This window comes from Echinops telfairi, unplaced genomic scaffold (assembly GCF_000313985.2).
Source record: "Echinops telfairi isolate 266 unplaced genomic scaffold, ASM31398v2 ScPeMD7_443;HRSCAF=831, whole genome shotgun sequence".
NCBI lineage: Eukaryota > Metazoa > Chordata > Mammalia > Afrosoricida > Tenrecidae > Echinops > Echinops telfairi.
This window is the reverse complement of record NW_022104341.1, coordinates 80911207-80932731: the sequence shown is the minus strand read 5'-3', so window position 1 is coordinate 80932731 and position 21525 is coordinate 80911207. Positions and strand designations below refer to the sequence as shown.

The 21525-nt window shown below is 38.9% G+C and overlaps 1 protein-coding gene across 1 annotated transcript in view; it reads left to right on the top strand.

Moving 5' to 3' along the window:
- Positions 1–21525, top strand: part of CMPK1 (cytidine/uridine monophosphate kinase 1) — a 40555-nt gene that overhangs the window by 11745 nt on the left and 7285 nt on the right. Inside the window, exons 2-3 of the mRNA XM_004699447.2 lie at positions 16920–17066; positions 20431–20583. Of these exons, the coding sequence (XP_004699504.1) occupies positions 16920–17066; positions 20431–20583 (300 nt within the window). The remainder of the gene's footprint in view (positions 1–16919; positions 17067–20430; positions 20584–21525) is intronic.

The following is a 21525-nucleotide window of genomic DNA, read 5'->3' as shown; positions in this document are numbered from 1 at the left end:
GATGAGGGCAATGAATGTACAAATGTGCTTTATACAATTGATGTATGTATGGATTGTGATAAGAGTTGTATGAGCCCCTAATAAAATGATTTAAAAAATGACCGTAAGATGCAGAAGAGGTGGGTGAATTGATATTTTGTCAGCTGCAGTAATAACTCCACTTGGAAGACTCTTGATCTTTGCTGGGAATGAGGATAGTGTTTCTAGTCAGAAAATTAGTAAAAGTTCCCTGTATGATCTTGTTCTATTTTTTCTCTATTTTGTGGTGGTGTCTTTCTGTTCTCCAAATCTGCCCATTAACTTTAGCAAAGTGATTAGTGGTTTGGACCCATGTTGATTTAGTTTAGAAAAAGCTCAAGGCAATCTGTCACCATAAAAAAACATTTTTTTTTGGTATTATAGTGTTTGTTTTTTTTTTAATTGTAAATAATTTTATTGGGGCTCTTACAGCTCTTATAACATCAGTTGTACCAAGCACATTTGTACATGTTGCCATCATCATTTTGAAAACATTTTCTTTCTACTTGAGCCCTTGGTATCAGTTCCTTTTTTTTGCTTTCCTCCCCACCTCCCACCCTCGTGAGCCCTTGATAAATTATAAATTACTATTATTTTCATGTCTTACACCATCCACTGTCTCCCTTCACCCACGTTTCTGTTGTTCATCCTCCTCCTCCCACCTTCCCCCTACCCTCATTGTTCCTGAGAAGTTTATCTGTCCTGGACTCCTAGTGTTGAGATTTGTTTCTTTTAAATCATTTTATTGGGGGCTTGTACAACTCATCACATTCCATCCATCCATTGTGTGTCAAGCACATTTGTACATTTGTTGCCCTCATCATTCTCAAAACATTTGCTATCTCCTTGAGCCCTTGGTATCAGCTCCTCATTTTTCCCCTCCCCGCTCCCCTCTCTCTCAAGAACCCGCGATAATTTATAAATTATTATTATTCTGTCATATCCGACGTCTCCCTTCACCCACCTTTCTGCTGTCCGTCCCCCAGGGAGGAGGTCACATGTAGACCCTTGTCAGCGGTTCCCCGTAAACATTTTTTAGATAACCTTTCCACCACTCTTCGTCCCTTCTTCCCTTTCAGCATTTTCTTCTTCAAACATTTAAATAGTGATTTTCCATTTTCTATTTGTAATTCACATTGGTGATAATCAAATTCTAAATTAAATTCAGTATTCTTGTCATATAGATTATTATTAGAGTCTTTATGAGCACTGTTAGAGGAGATAGGCTATCTTCTGTCATATTATCCTGATCAAATGCTTGAAGCATGTTCAACATTTTTTCCTGTAATCTCTGCATGCATTTCCTCCATAACATCCTCCCGGAAAGATGCAGTGTTCCAGGTACTTGTAAACTGACTTGTGTGTGGTTCAGAGTAACTTTTAATATGTTGTAAGCTGGGGACTCTGTTTAGTGTTTTAACAGTTGGCCTCTGAATTGAAATTCTAGTCTCTCTCTTCTTTTTTTTAAATTAGAATTTAATACAGCCCTAATCTTGCCCTTTCACTTTTTTTTTTTTTTTGGTGAAAGTTGGACATTGAATATATTGGGTTTTTAAAAATTGTTTTATTAGGGGCTCATACAACTCTTATCACAATCCATACATACATCAATTGTGTAAGGGACGTTTGTACATTCATTGCCCTCATCATTCTCAAAATCTCATCTTTGTCTAGTTATTCTGGTAGTGAGACACTCAGACAAGGTCAGAGAGGGGATCGTAATCTTCTGTTGTCTGGACCTGGTCACATTCATTCTTGCTGCACTAAAGCTAATACTTTGAGTCTCGTTAACAAGAAAATATATTTGTTCTAGCATTTCAGTTAATAAATCTAGCATTTAGCCTGACAAATCAAGAACGTTTTCACAGACTAAACATGTGATAACCACATTTAGACCGAATAGATAACAGATGTGTCTGACATATTGTTTGCCGACCAACAGTTTTATGCTGCTTTGTAAGAAAAGTAAGTTAACAAGCATCACTTTGTTAAAGTAAAAGGCGCCGATTGTTACCTGCTGTCCTGAGAAAGTTTGAGAGGCTGGGTTTCATAAAGCATATGTTCATTCTTTATCTGTCTGGTCAGTCTGCAGCCCAGGTGTTGGTTCCAAGCACCATCAGGACACAACCCACACCAACAGGCAATTAAATACGCCCAACTTGGGGCCACATAAAGACTGCTTAGCTGCCACTTGGTGTTTGGTTTTCCACCATGTCCAGGAAGTCCCTGACACAAGACTGGACTTAATTCCCACAATTCCACTCTGTCATAAGTCAGCTCTGATGTAAGTTGAAGCCTCATTCTCCCCCCCCCCCTGTTTTTTATTATTATTGCTTTCAATTATTGGTATCTATAAATACGATCTCTGAGTCTTTGGAGGTTGGCAGCATTACATCTGAGAAAGATAGCCTCAGGAAACTACATGTTACATTGAACGCAATGCATATTACGAATCATACGATTTCTAAAACAACAATATCACTGGATTGTCACAAGTGCAGTTCTTTTGTTGTAAGTTGGACAACCTATATTAGTTATTGATGTTTACCATGAGAAAGTATTGTGGTTAATTCTATCCATAGGTGTTACTTTTATCATTATATATGATTTATGGAGATAATAACAGGAATTTCTCTTTTCTTGGTACTTACAGGGAAGAGACAGACAGCTGAGAAAGTGGTTTGATTATGCAGTTGGGAATCGACTTAATGGTCAATTTTGTTTTTTTAAATAGTGGGATGTTTTCTTTGCTGCTTATTTATTTAATGATTATTGAGTGAGGTGAGAGGAAAGTGGAACTGGAAAAGGCTTCAGAAATGGAGAAAGGTAGTAGTGTGAGAAAGTTGGTCAGAATCTGGCTGAGTGAAGGTGGTCAAAATATGAAAAAATTGGTGGATACAACAAAATGATAAAGCGTATCAACCTCAGAATCTTTACTTTTTATCAGTTGATTTTGTTGCTGAAAAGGAATAATAGCTTGATGCTAAAGCACAAGACTGCTAACCACAAGGTCAGTGGTTCAAACCCACTAGTCACTCTGAGGGAGAATAGACAGGCCATGTGTTCCGGTAAAGATTTACAGCCTAAGAAGCCCTATGTAGGGTTTGATCAAAGGTGGAGAGTGGGTGGTCTTCCCAGCTCTAAAATATGTCATACCTGTACCTGAAGGCTTCAATGTTAGATGGCATGTAGATTAATACAGTCACTCCCAAGATGCAAATTATCTGTTCTATATGGCTACATGGACCTTCTTTGCTATTCTGTACTACGTGAATGGGAGACTCGAGAGAGAATTGTGTTTAATAAAATCTCTTTTGTAATTTTTGTTTACCTAGAATTTAAAGGTGGTAACAAGAACTTGTAAAGGCAGGGAAAACAAATGGCTGCTTGAAATAAAACAGTGGTGTATATGTATAGCTTTAATTTAAAAATGGACTCTATGACTGACTTTTACAGTATAACATAATATTACAAAGAATGTAGGCTTTGAGGTCAGACATTGGTTTGACTTCTAGTTTACCACCTATGGCAGGAAGCCTGATTCTGTATTTTCATATGTCAAATGATAATAATGCCAATTCCATTAGGTTGTACAGATTAATTAGGTAGAGATTTAATATGATTTAAGCATTAAAGACCTAATTTAAAGATTAAACGAGATGTTCTCCCTACAGTGTTTAGCATAATACATGGTCATATTTTACACAGTAAAATACAGCTTTATAAAAACCTGCTGTATTTTATTTTATTCTTTTGAATAATAAAGATCCTTCTACTTAGGGGAAGTGTTTGCAGTTAACTTCGACTTCAGTGCTAGAAGGGTGTTATTGTTACCTAGTGCTGTCATAACAACTAAAATACCACAAGTGAATTGCTTTAATGAATAAGAACTTACTGTCACAGTTTTAGAGGCTGAAAGTCCAAATCAGGACATTGGTCCCTCTGCCATAGTATTCTAGGCGTTCTTTTCTGCTAGTCGAAATGTCTTTATCTATGCGTCCTTTGTGTGCGCGCACATGCTCAGTCTTGCATGTCTAGTCTTAGCTTTTTATGTGACCCCATTGAGAGGGGATTAGGCTTAGGGTTGGCTGTACACCGGTATGATGTCATTGGCACAGCAGGAGAAAACCCCTATTTCTAAGCAGTCTTATTTACAGAAGATGGAATAGGACAGCATAACTTTTTGGGAGCACACTAGTTAATCTGTAACAAATTAGGAAATGGATTTAGGGAAAAGTTGATAGTATTATAGATGCTAGGTATATTCAAAGCAGCTGATTAGGTTCCAAATGAGGCTAATGGCCTAATAAACTGATACGTATTATGAGCTAATACTGTATATACTGTGCTATTATTAGACACTCTGGTGGTACAAAAGGTTAATGAGCTTGACCGCTAAGCAAAACGTTCTAGTTCACCCAGAGGCCTCTGGGAAGAAAGGTCTGGTGAGCTACTTCAGGAAATTCTGCCTGTGGGAGCTCTGTGAAGTGCAGTGCTGCTCTGACACCCGTGTGGTCTCCTTCAGTCAGAGTGGACTGGATAACACCAGCCGAAGGCTGAAGGTGCATCTCATTGTGCTTTGCATTTGCGTTTCCCCGCGAACTAATGATGCTGAGCATCTTTTCGTGTGCTTGCTGGGCACCTATGTAACTTCTTTGGAGAAATAGTTGTTCACATCATTTTGTCTCCCCCACTCCTCCTCCCTCCCGCCACCCCCCCCCCAATGTTTTATGTTTTAAAAATAGTCTTTGTCCTGTTTTTAAATGGGCTGTCTTTTAAATTATTGTTTATATATCGTACATCTTGATACATGCTTTATGAGGATGAGATATGCAAATATTTTCTTGAAACTTTTAATGAAGCCTTATATCTTGCCAATTATAATGTATAGTATACTTTCTGTTATTTATCATGCAGAAACTAAAAGACTAAATCTAAAACTGCAAAAAAGACATAATTGGAAATGATCTGTATTGTGCCTGAGGCAGAGACTTGGGGGTAGGAGAACAGGAGGGGTCAGCGGTAGATGGGAAGGAAGGGTGAGGATACTCATTACTTACTTGACCCATCCAGGGACATAATTGGGTTGAAGTGGCAAGTCTGACTAGGCGGGAGAAATTGTAGGCTCTGCAAATGGTTTCCAGAGCTCTTCAGTTGCTTAGTCCTAGTAAGAGAGCCGTTTTTCCATAAGCTTGCTACATGTTAGGGCATTTCCCTCATAGAAAGAAATGGTCTTTCAACTAGAATCAGAAGCCATTAATATTTTTTTCTAGATTATATAAGTGAGTACTGTTATCTCTTGCTAATATTATATCCCAGGCTATGTTGGAATTTGATGGCTATCATCAAAAAACATGTATTTCTAGGCCAGCTTTAATTTTAGATCGAACAGAATGTAAATGTGAAAGAAAATTTTATATCAGAAATTTTTTAAAATACTGCTTTTGAAACCCAGATAATGATTTTGCTTCTACTTTCTTCAGTTTGCACAGGCTGTGGGACTGAACATGGAAGGGCTTCTTAGCTGTCTTAAGCCAGGATCAATTTTCTCTAAAAGTTAATTGAGCGACATTGCTTGTACAGTTTCGCTCTGAAAGCTGATCACTGGGGAGACTAGGAGTGGGGGACTTTGCATCTGCCGTAGAGGTGGCATTTCCAGAACATCTTGCTTATATTTTGAACTTTATTATGTGGAGTAGGGCTTCATTCAAATATGTTTCCTCTTAAATGCTTGCTTGCTGTGCCTTTTGGATCCTCTCAAACTGAGTATCTCTACATTTCCATCTGTTTCTAGACTATAAAACTGGACTGTTTTCTGTCTCCTTCTATGATTCTTGACTTCATGCCCATGCATGTTTCTGTGTTACTATATTATGCTGTTGTTTCTCCTTTGTTTCAGGAATGGATTTCTTTCCAGAGAAATTTTTATCTAAACACTTCCAGTGATTTTATTCATTTAAACATCTCACCAATAGTTGTCCTCAAAGCTGCTGTTCTGTATATATAGCAATTTAGTTTTAAATGTTAAGTAAGTTTGTATTGTGTTGTAGGTACGGTTTATCTGTTTTCTTCAAATCAGATGGTGTTTTTTTATATTTGGGTTCTTATGCTCACTTAATGAGAGGATACTTTGAATTTTATTTTGTCCTGTTCTTAGGATTTGCTATTAATAGAACATATAAAACATCAATTTTGCCATGAGGTATTTTCTTTTTAAAGATGTGTGGTTACCTATGCATGTAGATGCTTTAACAAATTATATATATGTGTGTGTGTGTAAATTATAAAAAATTAAATAAATTTGAAAGTACCTGGAGCACAAATGGAAAGGTCACCTTAATCATCCTTGCCCTATTCCCCTACATACTCACTTAAAATCATTTAGAAGTGTTCCAGGTTATTTTTCAGAGTTTTTTATACACATACATAAGCCACTTATGCACCTATGCATGTGTGCATACACACATGCTTGTTACTTATTTTGTGACTTGCATGTTTTGTTTAAATGTATGTTAGACAGATTTCTATATAAAAAACATATATAGATAGCTCTACTTTAGTTTTACAATATTGTATTTACGAATATGTGCTAATTTAACCATGCATGCATTGGTGGACATTTAGATTCGTTGTTTACAAATTACGCTATAGCGAGCATTCATGTGCATGTGGCTTTATGCACATATGCAACTATTTCAGTAGCCTTCTAAGTCAAAGGGTATGCAAACTTAAAATTTGATAGATTCTGCCAAATTGCCCTCTAAAAAGGCTGAACCAATTTACACTCCGACAAAATTTAAGTTGCTGTTTTCTCCCACATCTGTGCCATTGCTGGATATAATAGTTTTTTATTTTTCAATCCAATGGGTAGAAAATGGTTTCACATAGTTTAATTTGGATTTGTATTCTCTTGATGACTGGGTGAGGTTGAACATCAGTTGTTATTTTTTCTCTTTTTTGAAAGTGTTCTTACCCTTTGACTGTTTTTTTTTTTAGGCTGTTTTCTTTATTTATTAGTAGGTTCTCTTTATCAAAACAAAACAACTCAACTCATTGTCATTGGTAGCCTCTGAATCATAGTACCCCTAAAGGACAGGGTAGAACTGCCCTTGTGGGTGTCTGAGACTATTAACTCATTAAGGGAGTAGAAAACTTCATCTTTCTTCTGTGCCACAGCTGGTGAGTTCAGATTGCTGACCTTGGGGGTCACCGTCCAACTTGTACCCCACTACCACCAGGGTATATTATCCCATCATCTTTTCAGGCTGTTGCTTGTCATTTGATTATATTTTTGATGTTTTTCATGTTCAGAAGATTTTATTATGTGGCAAAACAAATTTTTGCTGTTTTTGGTTTTAGTTTGGTAATACCTTTCCCAATCTCAAAACTGAAAATATAATTCTTTATTTTTTTCCTGTACTACCAGAGGGGCTTTTGTATTTTTTTAGATTCTTAATTCAACTGGAATTTAACTTTGTGTATGGTATGAGACAGGTTTTTTTGTTTGTTTGTTTGTGTATTATAATTAAAATATATATATTTTATTGAGGGCTCGTATGTTTCTTATCACAGTCCATACATACATCCACTGAGTCAAGCACCTATGTACACCCGTTGCTCTCATCAATCTCAAAACATTTGCTCTCCACTTTAGCCCTCAATATTGTTTGCTCATTTCTCCCCTCCCTTCCCCCTCTCTCCTGAACCCTTCATAATTCATAAATTATTATAGATTTGTCATAAGTTACCCTGTCCGACGTCTCCCTCCACCCTCTTCTCTGCTGTCCATTCCCCAGGGAGGAGGCTCTACTTAGATTCTTGTAATTGGTTCCCCCTTCTATCCCGCATTCCCTTCACCCTCCAGGCCTCGCCCCTCTCACCACTGGTCTTGAAGGAGTCATCTATCCTGGGTTCCCTGTGTTTCAAGTTGCTATCTGTACCAATGTACATCCTCTGGTCTAGCCAGATTTGCAAGGCAGAATTGGGATCATGATATTGGGGGGGGAGGAAGCATTCAAAAACTAGAGGAAAGTTATATGTTTCATTGTTGCTACCCTGCACCCAGATTAGCTGTCTCCTCCCCAAAACCCCTTAGCAGGGGGGTGTTCTGTTGCCACCCGATGGACTCTGAGTCTCCACTCTGCACTCACCCACCTTTACAATGACATGATTTCTTGTTCCTTGATGCCTGACACCTGATCCCTTTGACTGCTCATGGTCACACATACTGGTGTGCTTCTTCCATGTGTACTTTGTTGCTTGGGATTTTTTTTTTGCCCGTACGGGTAGCCAGTGGCACAAATAACATTTATTTATCTTTTCTCCATTGATTTTCAAATTCTGTTAGCACAGACTGAATTTCCAGTATGTGAGTCTGTTATTATATGTGAGTCTGTTTCTGGACTCTAATGCGTTCTATTATTTTGTCTAGTTTTGTACCCAGCAACTTAAATATAATCGCTGTATAATATTTGTGCCATTGGGTAAGATAAATTCCCATTTGTAATTACTATTTTAAGTTTTGGCCAGTTATTCTCACTTACTCATCCTAATGAATCAGTTTACCAGATTTTATTTAAAAAAAGAAAAAAAACTAATCTCAGTTAAATTTTGATAGGGATCACAATAAACTTATTGATTGGTTTTTGTAAAATTTAGATTTACAGTATTAAGGCCTTTCTAATATTTTGTTTCTTAGTTAAGATAGTTTAAATTTTTCTATATAATTCTTATACATTTAGTTTTAAAATTAGCCTTAAATGTAAGTTTCTATTGTTATTTTGAGTAGAATTTATACATATGTTTTAATTAGTCACTGCTTGTGTGTTAGGAAACCACTGATTTTTTTATCTTTATTTATAAGATGGGAAGATAAATAAATTATTGTTTTTATTAATATTTTTATATGTTCAAATACATTTGTGATACTCCTTTTTGAGAGTCCTGGTGATGTAGTCATTGCATGTTGGGCTACTACCCTTAAGGTTAGCAGTTTGAAACCACCAGCCACTCTGTGGGAGAAAGATGAGACTTTCCGCTCCCATAGAAAGTTATAGTCTCAGAAACCCACAGGGGCAGTTCTGCCCTTTCCTGTAGGGTCACTGAGAGTTGGAACGGACTCGATGGCAGTGAGTTTGGCTTTGGTTTGGAGGTTTGAGATACTTGCAGTGAGTTGGTTTTATGGTTTGTAATGTATCATACTGTACTTGTTCTGTAGTTATTCTTTGACTTTGCACCTTTCTTTAAACACATTTCATTTGATGTTGAGCCGATTTGATATTTTTGTTTCTTTATTGGTGTGTGAGTTGTAGTTTAGAGTGTGACTTTTTGGACTTCGCTCCAGGAGCTACTTGTATGAGTTGATCCTTTGGAGTGTTCTTGCAGGTCTTTAATAGAGTATAATCCACGTGTCTAGTGCTAACAACCAATCATGACATTTTGTTGTTGTAAGAATATAGGTAGTGTAGTATTTCTAGTTTATAAACAAAGAAAACAAGATCGATAAAAGGCTAAATGCGTCCCCTAAAATCATACAGGATTTTAACAGCTTAGTTAAGACCTTTCTTCTACTTCCTAGTCAGTGTACTGAGTATCTGACTTTGTGCAAGGCTCTTTTGTTCTTGTGATCCTTTTGGATTCTGTGTGTCTCTCTAAATGCATTTCCTCATTCGTTTGGCAAGTTTGCAAATGCTCATGTTACGTTTACTTATATTGTTGTCCTTCAGAGCTTGATTTCCTTGTATATATTTCTCAATTATTGATTCGTAAATCAAATAAATTCTAATTCTTAAAGAGAACCTGAGCTATTAGAATATTGTAGTTATTTTGTAATGAGGTGCTATACAAGTTGCAGTTTCAAACAGTTGTATATCTTAGGGTAATTAAAAAAATTTTTGGTATTCCCTGGGTAAATGGTGTTATTATTTTAAGTTATTTAGTTAAAAAAATAAAAATTAAAACTAAGTATAATTTGGTCTATTTGGAGGGGGGAAAAAAACCACAATTTCCCCCCCCAAAAAGTTAGTGGAAAACTTATATTATCTTTTAATTCTTTTTTCCATGAATTTTTTGAAGTCTTTATAATCTCTATATAAAGAGTTATATACTACATTGTTTGCTCTCTGGGTGCTCTCATAGGACTTAACTGAATTTCTAGGCTTTTAGACTGTCTCTAACAGTATTTGCTTGGGAGAAAGAGGAGGCGTTCTCCTGTGAAGAGTTAGTCTCAGAAACCCTTGGACAGTTCTACCCTGCCCTAGAGGGTTGACAGGAGTTGGAACTGACTTGATGGCAGTCAGTTTGGTTTTGGGTTACAGGATTTGAGTTGAGAAACTACCTTTTTGGGGTGGGGTGTGTGTGAGAAGTGATCATTGAAAGACTTATTAAGATAAATGAACATACTGCTTTTCCTTAGAGTGTGTAGCCTGTAGACTCTTCAGTGACTATAAGAGATGATCACTTAATTAATGACTAAATGAGTGGGTCCTAAAATTATAGCCTCTGGGCGCCTGGAATCCCTGGTAGTTTCTGGGACCGGCCTTCTCTGACTTATTTTCCATCTACTTTTTAAGAAGGAAATGCAGATTGATTTAGACAACTGAGATGAATTAAGAAAAATGAAAATATCTATACCTTTGAAATGACCCACTGTGGAATGAAATTAGAGTTGAAAATTCCAATTCACAGTTGTCATAGGGGCGCTAGGATATGTAAATCAGATACCACAGTGCTCCATTATCTTATCTGGAGCAGCCTGCGGAGAACTGGTAGGGGAACAGTCTCACCTGTACAGACAAGGAAGCAGTGTGTTTGGCGACTTCTAGTCCATTCTTTTTTAAAATTTATTGTCCTGTCTTCTTAATGCTGCCTTTGAAGAATCGACTTCTCCAAGTAACCAATGCTGGCGAAGACTTTTAATTCCTTAGGAAAGTGTTTTGCAAATATAAATTGCCTTTATTTGTAATACTCGAGCTCAAGTCACTTGATAGGTACAAGCTACTATTCCATCCCTTTTTAAAATGTAGCTTGCCTACCTCTCCCTGATCGGCACAGTGCCTGGGAGTTTGCAGACACTCCCGGTGTGCAGATTTAACATAGGAAGGTTCTGAGGATTGCCTGAATTAAAGTTTTCTTGTATGGAGAGCTAAGCAGCAAGGAAAATCAAATGGTGCCATAATTGTCTTCAGTTGGTTGGATTATGTCCCTCTTCTTTTTTCCTTTGCACAGTGTAAGCCTTTAAAATATCACTTTGGAATTAGAGAAAGAAGGAGTCTCTGCTAAAGCTTCTTGGTTAAGAAAAGACTTCGTTTAATTATGGCTCCTATCATTTATAGTTAGTAGGTAAATTTGCAATCAGATCAGATGGCCATATGCAGTGCATGCATTTAGAAATATAGTAAGGGCAGACTAAAAACAAGATCGGAAATCCTCTAGCAATTTAAGTCAAATATTACACAAAATTATCTTATTGGATAATAGACTTTTTAATTAATGATAATCTTTCTTTAATGATGATTATAGGAAAAACCTCCCCCCTCCATTTTGTGGGTAGACTTGGACAGAACCCTTTACAGTCAGCTGTTGTGGCACTGTCCACAGTCACTGAGCTGTTGGACTTAGAATTCTAAGGTCTTGGGAAGCCCTTCTCAGACATCTTCTTTAGATTAGTTAGGGAAAGTTCTATTTGTGATGTCTTTTAACAAATTTGAGCCCTGGGTTTACCCGTTGGGCTACAATCTGCGAGGTCGGAAGTTTGAAACCACCAGCCGGTCAGTGGAAGAAAGATGAGACTACTCTGGTAAACATTCTCTGAAACTCACAGGGGCAGTTCTGCTCTGACCTATAGGGTCGCTAAGAGTCAGCATGGACTGATGGCTGTGAGTGAGTGAGTGAGTGAGTGAGTGAGTGAGTGAGTGAGTGAGTAGGGTCGCTAAGAGTCAGCATGGACTGATGGCTGTGAGTGAGTGAGCGAGCGAGCGAGCGAGCAAGCAAGCGAGCGAGCATAACAAAGGCTATCCAGAGCACACAGGGTGTAGTTGGGATGCTGTGGTCTCTAACCATCCTGTTTGCAATCCAAACATAGTCCCTGCTACAGTTCTGGTGTTGAGAGAACGTAACCAACATCTAGATTTTAAAGTTCATGCTTTTTTAGTGTTCAATGCTTCATAATTGTGTTAGTTAGCTAAAGAACACCCAGTAGTTTCAACAACGTATACAAATTTGTATCCGGTATCTCTTTTTCACTGTAATGGGAGGCTCAGGAGTAATCCAGTGGCATTTTCTGATTGCCACATCAGCAGGAAGAGTGCTCTGCCATCTGCATCTCTTCCTGCCTCCAAGGACTTGCGGGTTATGTGTCTTCTGTAGTCTGGATACTGTTTATTATTGTTTTATTTTATTTTTTACTGTTGTTACCCATATGGGAAGAGGAATCAAGCACATTACTTGAATTTAGAAGGAGGAAATGCTAAAATGCAAGTGCTTTATTAATCAAGATTGTCTTTGATTTGATTTCATAGAATGGTCACCAGTTGCCTACTTGTAGTAAATAGAGTGCCATGCTGGACTCAGTAAGAACACGGTGCTTCTCCCCATTCCAGTTCTTACGGTGTCATTTGTGAAGGTTATTGAGTTGTGTGCTGCAAACTTCTTAGGAAAAAATGAAAGTAAAACTTTGAGACAGTTACTCTAAAGGAATTGGGTTTATACTTTTGTCATTAGAAAAGCTGTTTTTAGTTGAAGAGTAGCTGGTAATTATAGTTACTGTAGTTTATAGTATTTATAACTTGCTGTGGTTTTGAATGTTGCTTTAAGACTGTAGTTAGTGACCTATTAAGTTTTAATTGCTAGGAACTTACGGAGAATGTAAGAAAAGTTTTGATTAGGACTGGAAAAATATTCTTTCCTCAAATTTGGCATCAGTCACTACTTAATGGTGGTAGAATGCTTTGAACACATTAAATGCTCTTTAAAGTGTAGTTGTTATTCAATACCATAATAACTAGTGTGTAAATGACAGCTGTTATTTTTTGTCATTGAAACTGTGGTGAGAGGAAATTTCCACAAAATCCTCAGGGAAGTAAACACACAGTATAACAGTATCGCTGGTAAATAGATGATGTTAAGCCGTGGACTATGAGGAGACATAAAAAGAAACACCCGGCAGGATCATACTTAAACTCTTGGTTTCCCTGGACTTGTGGGTAAGATGGTTCCCTCTTCCTGACAAATTGTGTAATTGTTTTGTAAAATATCAGTTGTATGCCTCCATAGTTTATAACTGAGGAGCCGTGGACTGTTTACATGTTGGACTACAGTACACAAGATGGGCAGTTCAAAACCACCAGCCGCTCCACAGGAGAAAGACAGGGCTTTCTACTCGATTATAGAGTTACCGTCTCAGAAATTCACAGGGGCGGCTCTATAGGCAGTCTGGCAGGGTTGCGATGAGTCACCATTGACATAATGGCAATAGGTTTGATTTTTTTTTTTAGATAGTTTATAACTACTTTTAAAAAATTAAAAATATATAAACTTGTTAAAATGCTAAAACTCCATTTTAATGCAATAGAAAGCTTGCTCATTTGAGCTCACTATCTGTTAGCAAACAGATAACATGTACACTAATTTCTAAATTACTAGCTAGGCTTCTAAGTATATATGTTATTCATCCAGCAGTGTTACACTCTGTATTGTTGGTATTTCACTGTGAGCATTTGCCATTTAGTAGTTTGTTTCAGCATTTATTCAATAGTACCATATGCTATAATCACTAGACCAGATTAGAGCATCAGGCAAGTATAGCCTGACTACCAACCAAGAGCCAAGATAAACAGTGGGAAAATGAAGCTGCTATGAAATTTTGTGGACAGTAGCTGCAAAATGCTTTTAAAAAACATATCAAATGTGGGAAAGTAGGTATGGTAAGATTGCTTTTTCTGCATAGTCTTGTAACTCCTCCTAAGTGATTAGGCGCAACTATGCTAAACTAGGAACTGTGGCCCACCAAGGGGATTGGAAAGTTTACTAATGATATGGCATCCTTGTAGGGCTGGGGCCATGCGAATAAAGTTATAGAATTAGACTGAAAGGGTTGGCTTCAAATGAGCCATCCTGGAGGTGGAAAGGGGAACTTCACTGCCACGAAGAAAGAAGAGCCAGGATGGAGTGTGTACTTTAGACCTGAGCACCCTGTGCTGAACCCTCCTTGACCCAGGTATACATAGTGAGAGAACTGTAATCCAGAAGATGGCTCAGGATGGCGAGAAGCAATGGCAGAGAAATGGCAGCAGCATAGTCAGCAGACTGGTGCAAGATGGCATAGTAAGCTTGGCAGTCCTTGGAGTGAGGTGGCTACCATGGGTGTGCCAACCCATGGAGGAAGAGAGTTGAGTGTCTTCAGATAGGAGACTTGCTGGTGGATGGGAGGGGTACCTCCTGGCACTTAACAGCAGAGCTATAAGAACTTCGTAACACTTGCCTGAGCAGGGCAGAAGCCAGTCTGTGGAGCAGGTAGAGAGGCTTACTGGTGGGCGCAGCTGAGAAGCTGTCCTTACCTGAGAACTGTATCCTGAGGCAGTCCTAATCCTGAATTGTAACTTGCTACTTCCATAGTGAACAGTATAACTCACAGTATGGTGTGTAAGTTCTGGGTGGCTATAGCAGCACCTGTTCAGATCCCTTATAAACAGAGAGAGGGGGGTAGCTGGTGTCAGAATCGGTAAGAAGGTCCCTCCTCAGCGCTCTCAGCCTTGGGATGCTAATGCTGAGTCTCCAGGGCCCAATGCCATTTTTAATAGTAGGTCCTACCTCATTTAAAAAGCCATTTCTTGTCTCTAGCTTTCAAAATTTGCTTATATTGGGAGAACAGAGTAGCAATTTATGAATGATGTGAAAATAATTTTAAAATCCTAAAACACTTTTGTACTTATTTCTATTCTAGTGATTAAAAAAAAAGTCTATCACAATTAAATACTTTCAGTCATTTCTTCTAGTGGTAAGGAAGCAGCCAAAGAGAGACAGGGATATTTATCCTCATCACACTTTATACAATTTTAGTCAGCACATAGCTCTATTTTCCTTTGCTGATTACTTAACTGTTATTCTTTGGAAGCAATAAAAACCACTTAAAGAATTAGTCAATAGTGGTAACATTTAGAATTTTTTTTTGCCTTGAATTATATAGCTAGATTTTATTTTTGTCTTAAATACACCTTATTTTTTAGATCAGTTTTATTTTTCTAGAAAAACTGCAGAAAGTACAAGCCAAACCCCAAACCAAACCCAATGCCACTGAGTTGATTCCAACTTGTAATGACCCTATGTACAGTTTCCAAGAGTATAAATCTTTACAAAAGCAGATCGCCTCCTTGTATAGTGAGCTGCTAATTATGTATTAAATTCTTTTTTAAAAATTATTTTATTGGGGGCTTGTACAATTCTTATCACAGTCCATACATACATACATTTTGTCAAGCACATATGTACATTTGTTGCCTTCATCATTCTCAAAACATTTGCCTTCTACTTTAGCCCTTAATATCAGTTGCTCATTTTCTACCTCCCTCCCCCCTCCCACTCCTTATGAATTATGAACCCTTCATAATTCATAAATTATTATAGTTTTGTCATAAGTTACACTGTCCGACGTCTCCCTCCGCCCTCTTCTCTGCTGTCCATCCCCCAGGGAGGAGGCTATACTTAGATTCTTGTAATTGGTTCCCCCCTTCTACCCCACATTGCCTTCACCCTCCAGGCATTGCCCCTCTCACCACTGGTCCTGAAGGAGTCATCTATCCTGGATTCCCTGTGTTTCCAGTTGCTATCTGTACAATGTACATCCTCTGATCTAGCCAGATTTGCAAGGCAGGATTGGGATCATGATAGTGGGGGGGAAGCATTTAAGAACTAGAGGAAAGTTATATGTTTCATCGTTGCTACCCTGCACCCTGATTGGCTCATCTCCTCCCCACAACCCCTCAGCAAGGGGGTGTTCAGTTGCCTACCGATGGACTCTGAGTCTCCACTCTGCACTCACCCACCTTTACAATGACATGATTTCTTGTTCCTGGCTATTAAAAGATATAGCGTCTGGGGTCTTACAGGCTTGAAGGTAAACAGCGGCCAACTAGCTCAGAAGCAACAAAGCCCACATGGAAGAAGCACACCAGCATGTGTGACCACGAGCTGTTGGAGGGATCGGGTGTCAGGCATCAAGGAACAAGAAATCATGTCAGTGTTAAATTCTTAATCCTTCTTGAATAGTTCAACGAGTTTGAGGGTGATCTCATGGTATATAAGGAGCCCTGGTAATGGTAGTCAGTAAGCTTTGGACTGCTGACCAAAAGATTGGTGCCTCAAACCCACTAGCCACAGAAGAAAGGTGAGGCTGTCTGCTGAAGTCAAAATGTACAGCTTTGCAAACCCTCTGCATGGTTGGGAATGTCTGGCCCGTGGGGCGTATAGGCCTGCAAAATCATTAATTCCTGGCAATGTCACATGCCTCACCAAAGAGAACTAGGGCCAACCATCACTTTAAGGGTGAGCTAGTTAAATGTGTGATCATTGCAGCCCAAGAATGATATCTTAAATACCTGCATGGCATTGGCAGTAAAAAGTTTCCCTACCCTTGCTCCATAGGAGTATTAGTGGAAACAACTCGCCATGGTTTTGGGTTATTGGTGTATAAACATTAAAACTACTACATGCTATGTAAATTAAAGATTTGTGTTAAGCAAAATGTGTGAAATCTCTCTTACATTTATTATTTAGTTAGCATACAGATAAACATGTTTATTATATAAAAATAGAATATACAAATTAGCAAAGGATGAAAATCACTAATCCTATTACTGGGTTGGTTATATTTTGGTTTAGATTTTCCCTCATTATCTGTCTTTCAGAAATATGGCTACACACACCTTTCTGCAGGAGAACTTCTTCGAGATGAGAGAAAGAACCCGGATTCCCAGTATGGTGAACTCATTGAAAAGTGCATCAAAGAAGGAAAGATTGTACCAGTTGAGATAACCATCAGCTTGTTGAAAAGGGTAAGGAGTGCGAGTGGTGACCAGTTACAACCAGCAAGAAGACAAAATTATGTCTACCTTTTATTTGAGTAAGGAAAAAATCAGGGGATTGAATGTCTTCCTTGTAGAAGGAAGTCATGCCATTTGAGGATGGTAAAACGGAAAATCCTGCTCCCACTTGGGAATAAATGCTATTATTGAGTAGTCGCAAGAACACTCTAGGTTGGTCTGGGATGAGGTCTAGCTCAATTTAACATCCACGCCTTTCTGCACACTTGACCTCTTCCTTTCCAGCATCGAGAGATTCATGACAGTTGTTTTCTACTCCCTCGCCCCGACCCCGTGGCCTCTTTTTAGTTTTCTTGTATGCCTTTTTTCCCCTTTTCCTTTTCAAGCCTTGGAGCCCACCAGCTGCTGAAACTCTTTCCGTCTGGATGCCTGCATTTCCAGTGTGGGTTTCCCATCGTTATCATGAGTCCTAAGATGAATAGGGTTGTCCTCTCCACAACACAGTCTCTCGCATTGAGTCGACAACTTTCCCCTATGGACTCTTAAGACTACAGTGATTGGAAGCTATTTTCTTTCTTTTTTAAAAAAATTATTTATTATGAATGGGGAGTTATTCCATGTACAATTGCTACCACAATCAGTTTCCAAACATTCTTTTTCTTCCTGAGAAGGTATTTTTGTACAGAAGTGGTGAAGGAGAAACGCAAGACTGGGAACAAGCACTAGCTAAAGCCTGATGAGAAAGAGATAAATGAGAGTAAATGAAAAAGTATTGCTACAAAATTATAGGAACTTATTAAAGATGTCACAATATGAAGTGACTGTCTTTGCATACATTCTCCCTCTAAGTCCATTCACCTCTGAAAGAGGTGTTTCGGTCCCTGGTGTCATCAAGGTCAGCAGTTTGAACTCACCAGCCACTTTGCCAGAGAAAAACAAGGCAGACTAGGAAACCCACAGGGATGTTCTGCTCTGCCCCACAGGGTGGCTATGTGTTGGCATCAACTACATGACGGTTGGTTGGGGTAGTTCTTCCCCAGAGAGTTCTGTGCCCTCTGATTTACATTCTATCAAAGTGGAGGTTTTGACATCATCAAAGGACTCGACTCTTGTTCCTTTTAAATGTTCTTTGAGTCTTGAAAACAAAAGGAAGTCAGAAAGGGGCAAGAAGAGGCTGTAGGGTGGAATTCTCCGGGAGAGCCCTGGCAGTCCGCGAAGGAGGAGGGGTGCATTACTGTCATAGCGCGGCTTCCCTGCCTTTTTCTCTCCAGCGCGGTTCTCTGTCTTCTTCAGACTGTCAGAATAAGCCCTGTGGTCCTCCTGGAGCTTCTGAGCTGACGTCTCTGCTTTTCCTTTAACTGGCCCAGCTGATCTTTTCAGAAGTCGCTGTGTGGAAGGGATTCTTTGAAGACACTTTAGCAAGACCCCACAGATGTATTCCTGAGAATACTTGTCTGCCGCCATCCAGGAGTCATACAGACATGTTTAAGCATGTTGTTTGAGATAGATTCATGCAGGTATGAACTGGAGCCCTAGTAAGATTTTCGGCTTAGCCTTGTGTAAGCACCTAGACTTGACTGTGAGCACTTGACTGTTCCTTCCGAATTTTCAGACAATCGTTCTCTTACAACTTTTCCACCTCCCCTCCACCTCCCATTCTCTTTTCAGTTCAAACCAGAGCCATGTAGCGATGAAGAAACAACTCTCATGCCTCATAGGTTGGAGAGAGTTGTTTTCATTCCAGAGTAAATCTTCTCTCCTTGTTCTTGGACCTAATCCGCTTGCTGTATTTTAAAATATGATCTTCCTGTATTTTCTGCCCTGGTTAATGATTCTGCCATCTACTGAGCTAACTAAGCCATCTATTAACCTTCCCAGGAAAGAGAAGAAACCAGACCACAAATTCCAACCCATCCTAAATTTTTCTCTTCCATCTCCTTTCTCCACATCCATTCAGTGAACAGATCGTTCCAGTTATGTTTCTCCTAATCGTCTACTTTCCTTTCTCTATTAATTTAGTTCATATCTTCTTTAAGTTTTTTACTTACCTCGACACCGCTACTAAAACCAAGACAAACTCTTGGTACCCTAGGTATGTCAAAGTAGACATGTACTCCATAGAATTTTCAGGGGCTAAATCACCAGACCTTTCTTCCAAGGTGCTCCTACGTAGATTTGAACTGCTAAGCTTTCCATTAGCAGTCAAGCATTTAGCCAGTTGCTTCATCTTGAGCTGTCACTGTTGTGGTTGTCCCCCTTAGGAATGCGAGCCAAGCGCTCGTTCTTCGTGGTGCCTGACACTAGGCCTTCAGTCAGTGTGAGTGGGTCGGCACTGACATGCCTCCTTCAGATACCCTCGACTGCCAGAGTTGAGGCAGAAATGACATATCACGGGGGCTCAAAAACATCCAGTAGAAGCTTCTGTGAATACTTGAGGGGAAGCAGATGCTAAGATAAAGCCTCTCCTCAGATAAAGAATTGGGGGTCCTCACAGCCGTTTTTTCCCCTTGAAGAACCAGGGAAACAGTTTAAGCATTGAGGGGAGAAGTATTAACTGCAACACTAATAATTAATGCTGACACTATATTTGTATCACGCTTATTGCAAGTTGGGTACTGGTAGGAATAGTGTATTTCTTAGCATAGCAAAAGGACTTCAGAAGAGGAAAGAGGAAGGCAATGTAAGGTTTCCAGTGGCTAGAGCAAAGTTATTTATCAGTAACTTTGTGTATATGAAAGTGTGTGACCCATTGATGGTCTGTTGATCATCACTTAGAGAAAAGCAGGGATAGTTTGTTATAGTCAACCATCAATGGGTCACATACTTTCACATAGATTGTAATCATCTCAGTCTACATCGGAAAGGTGTCATTTCTGAGAGAACCTTGAATTCAAACTACATTTCTCATGAACATTTATTTACTTGCTGCTTACATAACACGCAACTGTATGTGCAAACCAGCCCCTATTTTATATGTGCATAGATTGCTAATGTAGTCTTCATTGTCTTATGTATATTTTGTATTGGTTTATCCATATAAGTAAATTATACTAAATGCTTGATTTTATTTTCAAAACAGTGACTTTAAAACTTACTTTTGTATTGACACTTCTGTTTATTGTAGAAAATTTGGAAGTAAAATATACAAACCTATACATGTACACAAACCCACACATACCCCTATAACTCCACCAACTTGGGACAACCTTATTAAAATTAGCACATTCAAGTGTTGTTGTTTATTTCTTCTAGCATCCTTCAATCTTTACCTGTGGTATACAGTATAGAACAAACATCCTATAATCCAGCACCCTGCTTACTATAACTATATATTTTTAATGTAGTGTTGAAGCTAACTCCCTCTTTTTTCCTTTAGGAAATGGATCAGACAATGACTGCTAATGTCCAGAAGAATAAATTCTTGATTGATGGATTTCCAAGAAACCAAGACAACCTTCAAGGTTGGAACAAGACTATGGATGGGAAGGCAGATGTATCTTTCGTCCTGTTTTTTGACTGTAACAATGAGGTAACGAAGATCGTTATCAGCCCACATGGGCTTTAAGCAACTGCTAGTTAATCAAAGTGATTGTTAACAGATCTGTATTTTATCGTGGCAGCAGTATTTTCTGAATCGGTAGCAGGACGGACAGAACAGCACTGTCTGGCTGTTGAATAGCCTTGTGGACCTAAAATTAACTTTATTATTAGAATAACAAGAGCTTGGTTGTTTTAAGCATTGGTATGTACCACATTTGTTATCCACAATTAATCTGAGCTACTGTTTTCTTAAACACGCATCACTATCAGCATCTCATCTTAGGGTAGTGTTTACTGGAAAAGAAAGACCTTTCTGGACTTAGAGAAATCAATCTATTTTAAAGAGACGCAAAATTAAAAACAACAACAACAAAACCTGACTCATAGTAACCCTACAGGACAGAGTAGAAGTCCCCCATCGGGTTCCAAGGCTGTACATCTTTACCGACTGTAACATCTTTTTCCTGTGGGGTTGCTGGTGGGTTTGAATCCCCTTTTGGTTAGCAGCTGAGCACTTACACACTGCACCTTTTGGGCGCCTTAAAAACATGTTCTTATTAGGTGCTACAGAGTCAGCTCGGATCCCTAGAGACCCGTGTACAATGCAACGACCACCTTCTGGTTCCGCTCCATCCTCACCTCATGTTTGAGCCCCTTGTGTAACCCCTGCGTCAGCCCATCTTCGCAAAGGTCTCCCTTTGCACACTCCTCTACGTTACCAAGCACCATGCCCTTTTCTAGGGTCTGACCCCTTCTGATAACATGCCCAAAGTGTGTTAGCGGAAGCTCACCCCACTCTCTTCTAGGGTCATTCTGGTTGCATTTCTTTTAAGACAGACTTGCTTGTTTTTCTGGCAGTCCACAGCACTTTGAATATTCTTGGCCAGTATCATAATTCAAATGCATCGATTCTTCTCGGCCTTCCTTATTC